General features: G+C 46.9%; 1 protein-coding gene across 1 annotated transcript in view; it reads left to right on the plus strand.

The window, feature by feature from the left end:
* The window catches only part of FBXO42 (F-box protein 42), an 81,686-nt gene that overhangs the window by 72,109 nt on the left and 2,303 nt on the right, over positions 1–7,274 (plus strand). Inside the window, exons 5-9 of the mRNA XM_019511963.1 lie at positions 2,607–2,760; positions 4,069–4,179; positions 5,017–5,113; positions 6,115–6,171; positions 6,712–6,828. Coding sequence (XP_019367508.1) covers positions 2,607–2,760; positions 4,069–4,179; positions 5,017–5,113; positions 6,115–6,171; positions 6,712–6,828 — 536 coding nt within the window. The remainder of the gene's footprint in view (positions 1–2,606; positions 2,761–4,068; positions 4,180–5,016; positions 5,114–6,114; positions 6,172–6,711; positions 6,829–7,274) is intronic.

A 7,274-nucleotide genomic window follows, 5' to 3' on the forward strand; every position in this document is an offset into this window, starting at 1 on the left:
TTTTTTTTTTTTTTTCTGTGCCCTATGACATTACTAATGGGCATCCTTACAGTTTTTTCCCTTCATTTCCTGTCCTCCATGTTTCTTGTTTGGAGCCATTCAGGCCTGTACCTGGTGCAGGTGAAAGGGCAGAGTTTCTAGCTAACCATGCTTTTGAATTTTGAACCTCACATTCCAGCACAGCATAATTTCTGGCACTATTTGACTGCCTATGCTCAGACATGTTCTTTAATGCATTTAAAACTTAAAATGCCTGCTCTTGTGTTTTAAATATGTAGTCTCTGATGGGAGTCATGGGTGGGGCTTTCCAAGCATACATGGAAGCTGAGGATTTCTTCTTTAAAAGATGCTCGGCTGCTTTATGGATTTGCAAACCTGTCAATTGAAAGAGAGCTTCGGCCGGCTGCTTAGTACCCGCCGCAGCCAATGGAAGCGGCACAGCTGTGGTTCCTTGCATCTTGGAAATAGCCTAGCCCCTGTGCACGTCCAGATTCGTACTCTCAGGGGAGAAAGAAACCCAAATATTGCACTTTGCATAAAGGCTTTTTCTATTGTCCATGTAATGCTGCAGTGTTGCTGCTTGACTGCGAAGGAGCCATTCTGCAGCACCAGCTAATTGAGCCTGGCCCCGTGATGTTTGTGACGGCGTACCTCACCCGTCTGTCGTGTGCACTTGCGACTGGGGGAAATCACGCAGGCTGTCTGCTGGATTCCTTCATTTGGAGCGCGCAGTCTGAGCTCTTTCTATCTCTTCCAAGATGCTCTTGATCTTTTCAAAAGCCTGAACCTGCCAAGTGACACGTAAAGTCTGTAGACAGGCAGCGAGATTGTGCGTTCTTTTTGTGGTGGCTTTAGTGAGTTAACGTGAAAAGCTTTTCTCACTGGCTGTCATAGCGGTTTCCCTGTCTGCTGCTTTTATATATATAATTGGGGAGTTTTAGTTAAAGGCATAAGTAGGTAGGTAGATATGCCTTTAACTAAGACTCCCCAATTTGGAAAAGCATCTGCTGCTGCCCCAAAGTCGAGTGTAGTTTTTCCATAGCTCATGACAGCCCCAGCCTTGTGTCACTCTCCCTTGTTTTATGCAATATCTTGTTTGTTTGATTACAACTGATATCCAGCCTCGTGGCCTAGTTTTTAAGTAGTGTTATGTTCTGGTGTGGCCTACGCAGATCTGGTCGGCTAGATGCTTGCCAGACTGCTGTGTTGAAGCCAAACCCACTAGAGCAGTGGTGCAGAGCTGGTCCGCAGGCTGGATCTCGCAGGGGTGGGCAGCACATAGCATCAGTCTGCAGTGTGACCCATACGGGGCCATGTCTTCCGGCCCACAGAGCTCCCCACGGCTCCAGAAATTTGGCAGAAGGGAAGCGGTGGCAGCATTAATTGCAGTGGCTCTGGAAGCAAGTAGCCCTACCCCGCTCCCCAAGTTTCCAGACCTGTGGGAAACCCCTCAAACCAGATTGTGTGGTCCCTCAGGCTAGGGGTTGAACACCACTGTGCTAGTAGACACAGGGGCTGTTGCACTTCCCTTGGTTTTGGGGGCTCCATCTCTGGAATCCCTGCAGGGCACTTGCTGTTAACCGTCCCGGGAAAGGACCCCCGCTGCCCAGAGCCTACGGACTCGGTGTCAACTCCCTACTTTCACGTTCTCCAAAGAGTTCAGCACCTCCCTCTCTTGCATACGCCTTTGTTGTTGTTGTTGATTCATGTAGTCTTTCCCTCATTCTCAATACTAAATCCAGAGGTGGATTCCTCTTTTTTTTTATTCCGGGATCCTGCGACCTGCACACCCATTGTCCCGCTTTAAGTACCTGTGAAGTATTGGAGAAAACACTTCTACTGGGACAGACAGGGATAATTGACTTCATTACCATTCAAGCTGGTGTGTGAATGACTGAAGGAAGGGTGTCAGTACCCAAAAGCTTGCAGAGAACAATTTTCCAAATATTTAGTTGGTCTAATAAAAGATATTGTATTTACCCAAAGAACTATGCGTAAATGACTTTCCTGTGGGTCAAAGCCCAGGACAATCAGAGCTGGATGCTGTGTTCTTCAGTCACTGCTGTCACTTCTCCTGACAGTCACCTTTACTCTGCGGTCTGCCCTGCTTCAGACTGAGAAGTAGCTGTTAATACTTATTGCATATGCATAGGGTTAATCTTGCATCATTCCACTAAAATGATTCAGAATACACTTAGGTTTGTAAGTACCCAAGTGATCTGCCATGAGCAATGCCGGATGTATTCAGATTAGTATTCATACTCCCTCCTTCCTTGGGGAAAAGTCGCTAGGTATTTGGAGGTAATTATTGCTTTTATTCAGCGCTAAAGCAATAATTTAAAGGGATGTGTTGGAAAGCTAGTAATTTCCTGTCACTGACTGACAGATGTTTTGCCATACATGAAACGTGCTTTCAGGCTCGTACTAATTATGATGACACAAATTGGCAGTAGCTTTCTTCCCATGCTCCCAACACTAATTTTGTCTTCTCTTCCTTTCTGCTTTTTCAAGGGGAGTTTCCATTTTGTCACGTTTCAGTAAGATTGGCTCGCACAGTGGCTGCTGGTACAAGATGCAGTTTCCTAACCTTTCCCTTTCTCCTGCAGGTTCTTACCCTTCACCTAAGGCTGGAGCCACTTTAGTGGTGTACAAGGACTTGCTGGTACTGTTTGGTGGGTGGACGCGACCAAGTCCTTATCCTCTGCACCAGCCAGAGAGGTTCTTCGATGAGATACACACCTACTCACCCTCCAAAAATTGGTGAGAGAACCTCTTGAGAGTCTGAACTTGAATCAAATCCCTTGACCGCATATCAACGATAGGCATGCAGAACAGCCTTTAGCAGTTAGCTGAGTCCCGTAAGATTTGGTTTATGGGGATGGAGACAAAAGATACATTTTTGCCCTTGGATTAGATTAGGCTGTTCCTGACACTTTTGTGGATTCCTTCCCCCCACCCCTCTCCACCCCCGTAAAAATATGACCAAGCAATTTCATCTCGGACATGCAGAACTGAGTGTGCTGCTGTCTGAAAGCTACTTGGATGATGGTTATTTCCTTATTTCCCTCCATTGGTAACTAAAATGGAACAAATTCTTCCAACTGGATCTAAGGATTTGATATAAACTGGATAGAAGTGTTTGAAACCACGCAATTCCTTTGGCCATACACTATGATTCATTATGATAATATATAATATGATAATGATGTAGGAACTATGTAACACTGAAGATTTTTACCTTACCTTCAGGTTTATACTTTCATGTAAAGTTGATTCCCTGTGAATCACTAGGGGAAGAAGAATCCCACAAGTAAACATCCCACTGCTGAAAGCCACCTGCTCTTCCAGCCTCTAAGTTTGTCTGGACAAAGCAGATTAACTTTGTAGAGATGGTAGCAAAACTCTCCTGCCAGTCCCCAGAAAACATGCTCACTTGCAAAAATATGTCTGCTGTCTGTGTGTGAGCCAGTGTGGTATTAAAGCAGTTCCAGATGGGCATATAATCAGCAAAAAGCTCAATCATCTCAATGCATTTTTGGCAATGTTTTTAATATGCTATAATTAAACAGGTAATAATAGTTGAGGACAGATTTCATTGAATGTGTTGGTGTTACCAGTTCAGTCTTAGTATCTTGGTTCCAAATTAAACTGTTTGCCCTTTTATTCAAATCTTGATGATGGTGATTTTAGATCGTTTAAGTCAGAATCCTCTGTCTGGGACTTACCCACTTTCTGTCACTGCAGTAGCATATAGGAGCTGTAGTTATCAAGCAGGACTCCACTGTCTTAAGCATTATCCAAACAGAGAGCAAAAAGATGGACCCTTCTGCCTAGCTTCCCAAGTGTCACCATAGAGCAAGAACAAACTTAAAATAATTAAGGTTTAAAACGCCATCCCCACTGGACCTAGAAACTGCAGCAGCAGAAAGTCAGTGGGTCTGTGCTGTTTTGAGAAGTGGTTTTCCTGTGACGTGCAGGGTTGGTGATGCCTTTCATCTCTGGGAGGGGAAAAAGCTGGGCGGGACTCTAGTATAGTTTACCAGCATTCATGAATTCTTGTTTCCACAGGTGGAACTGCATTGTGACGACCCATGGGCCACCTCCCATGGCAGGACACTCCTCCTGTGTAATAGAAGACAAAATGATCGTCTTTGGGGGCTCGCTGGGATCTCGGCAAATGTATGTTGAACATTCTCTTCCCTCCGGATGTTTCTGGGACTAGTGATCACCCTGTGAGGAGTGATAAAACTGGGCAGAGATTGGGTGAGGGGCGATACAAGCTTTCCCACTACAACAGTGCCTCGTGTTTCTGATCTCTGTGTCTGCTGTTCTGGTCCTAGATGCTTTCTTGAACTAAGCAAGGCCTGTTTTGCTGCATCTGCGCTTGTCAGGTTAATAGCCTGGTTGCTAAGGGGATGGTTGAGACTACCACTCTCACTTTTATATGCTGTACCCTTCCCTGAGTCATGCTTCAGGCGTGTGCAGTGGAGTCCATTGCAAGATCAGGGCAGTGGCCTTTAAGACCTGTTCTGAAGTGTAGTCCCCCAAGTGACAGTGCGTTTGGTCTTAACAAACATTTATCCACCTCAGAACACGGCTCAATATAGCACTATTAAAATCTGAGCTTGGCCTCGGGGGGGTAGGTCAGGATCACGGTGCAGTGTGACGGCAAGGCTGGAAGAAGCTAAGTCATTAAGCGTATAGGATGTTTGGATGTGCTGCTGCTCCCCCCCGCTCCTGTCTTCTGTTGGATTTTGATCTGAGTCCTTGACCAGGCTCATGTTTGCTCATGGGTCTTGTTCTTTTGCTGGTTCCATTTTTCTTTGGCTATACCAGTGTACACCAAGAACTTGTTCTGAGAAAGAAGGCAAAGCCCCAGAGCCTACCTTCCCCTTAGGAGTAATGCTAGTAGTCCTGCAGGCTCCAAAGCAGCACTTCCTTGAGATCTTTCAAGGAATGTGGGGGTTCTTTTTCTCCTGCACCGTTGGCTCCATGTTTGTCGTCTTGTCCTTGCAGGAGTAATGATGTCTGGGTTCTGGATCTGGAGCAGTGGGCTTGGTCGAAGCCAAATGTCTCTGGGCCAAGCCCTCACCCACGAGGTGGCCAGTCTCAGGTGACAATCCTTTGCAGTTATTCAGCAAATGTTGCAGCACCTTGTGAGGAAGTCATCAGCCTGCTCTCACCGCCACTGCTGCGTGTGAAAAAGAAGCAGTAGGAAACAATTAGGCTTGGTTTTGAGCTTGTCATCTGCAGGACTCATAACAAGCAATGCCAATAGCCTCTTTGTGCCAAGCCTTTGCCGATTTCCCTTCTACTTTACTAATTTAAGAGGCCACCCTTTGAAAGCCTCCGGGCATTAAGCCATGCTGTATTTGTCCCAGTTTGTGTATGTACACCTAGATTTGCAGTTAGCACTTCTCCAAACCAGAGTCCTCTGTTTTAACAGCCGAAGCAAAACACTGACATCATCCTCGCCGTTTAAGAGCCATGAAAAATATTCCTCTGTACTGGCTTTGTAGAAGACCCCTTTATATATGGATTTGCTGACATGTCAGATTTCATATTTCCACTGCCTTGGATGATTTCCACTAAAAGCATTTTAATGCCCGATTATAGAATCATACGGCATACATGCTGGAGCACTCCCCACCCCCTTTCCTTGTCTGTCTTGCCTGACTCTGGCATCAGCAGGCTGTAACAGACACCCTGTCAACAGATTTGATACTGCACTCTTCACCATAGCACTCTAAAACTGTGATGATGTGGCTTGTATAAATACAGCCTGTAGGTATTCAAGTGCCTGTGGCATGATGCAGATTCAGAGCAGGCGACCTGCTATAGACCCATGTTTTCCCGTGTCTTTCCTTGCACTCAGAAAGGGATGAATGAATTCCCGGAACCCATTCTTCCTGGTTGGAAAGTCTTGTTTTGTGTGCACTTTCTAGAGACTTTATCCGTGTGTTTTAGGTGGGCTCCTGGAGCCTGTCGAGCTTTGGACAGTTGCTGGGAGCAATGGGTGGGTTGGTCCAGTGCTGAATGGGAGTTTGAGAGCAGGCTGGGGCAAGACCCTTGCCATGGGTACCCCAAGTTTCTAACGCTTCTTTGTCTCTCTAGATTGTCATAGATGATGAGACCATCTTAATCCTTGGTGGCTGTGGGGGGCCAAATGCTGTAAGTATATTAAAGCATGGGAGCATGAGCACGGGGCATGCGCATCTTACCTGTTTATAACACCAGTTCATGTGCACCTTACAGAGGGGTCCCCCGTGGTCATGGGTGTGCCTTGTTGCTCGTGGTCGCTCAGCAGATCAGTTGCTAGTTACTCTGCAAAGCTACCTTGACTGGTTGTGCTGGCAGCTGAATTGTAGAGTTCTGGCTGTAGTTGTCATCCCTTCCACAACTAAGTAAATGATAAAGTGCAACTCCTCTCTCCGCTGCCTTCTATCCATGACGCTTAGAGTGCTGTGCCCACATAAATAAAGCCTTGCTAGAGTTATCCCTGACTTATAGTTGGGTAAGACACCGTGGCTTGGAGATTTGATTTGTCTTTAAAGTCCCATAGTGTGCGAGTGGTAGTCACTCCAGGAACTGCAATCCGGGCTGTGATTTCTGTCCATCTGTAGCGAGATTGGTATCAAGGACGCTTTTCTCCGAGGAAGATAGTTGCACACCAAGACTAAACTTCTAGTTATGTTGCTCTTTTATTGACAGCTGTTCAAGGACGCCTGGTTACTGCACATGCACACGAACCCTTGGACGTGGCAGCCACTGAAGGTGGAAAACGAAGACCATGGGGCTCCTGAGTTGTGGTGCCATCCTGCCTGCAGGGTAAGGGGGTCAGAAATCATGTGGCAGAGTGAAGAGAGAAAAGTCTCTGTCTCCATGGAATCGAATCTCTGGACCCCTGCTTGGGTGTCCTGAGAAATAACAGGCTAACAGAGCAGGAGGTGAGGGGGTTGTGAGTTTGTATGCAGTAGTTTGTGATCATGTCTTCACATGTCTTCCAGGTGGGACAGTGTGTTGTGGTCTTCAGCCAGGCTCCCAGCGGGAGAGCTCCACTGAGCCCAAGCTTAAACTCTCGCCCCTCTCCCATCAGTGCCACGCCACCAGCCCTGGTTCCTGAAACGCGGGAATACCGCTCTCAGTCTCCGGTTAGGAATGCGGATGAAGCTCCCTGTGTGAATGGGCGCTGGGGCACCCTGAGGCCCAGAGCACAAAGACAAACCCCGTCAGGGTCCAGGGAAGGGAGTCTGTCCCCAGCCAGGGGGGACAGT

The sequence above is a fragment of the Gavialis gangeticus genome, unplaced genomic scaffold (assembly GCF_001723915.1).
Source record: "Gavialis gangeticus isolate Ggan-Ray unplaced genomic scaffold, GavGan_comp1, whole genome shotgun sequence".
Taxonomy (NCBI): Eukaryota; Metazoa; Chordata; order Crocodylia; family Gavialidae; genus Gavialis; species Gavialis gangeticus.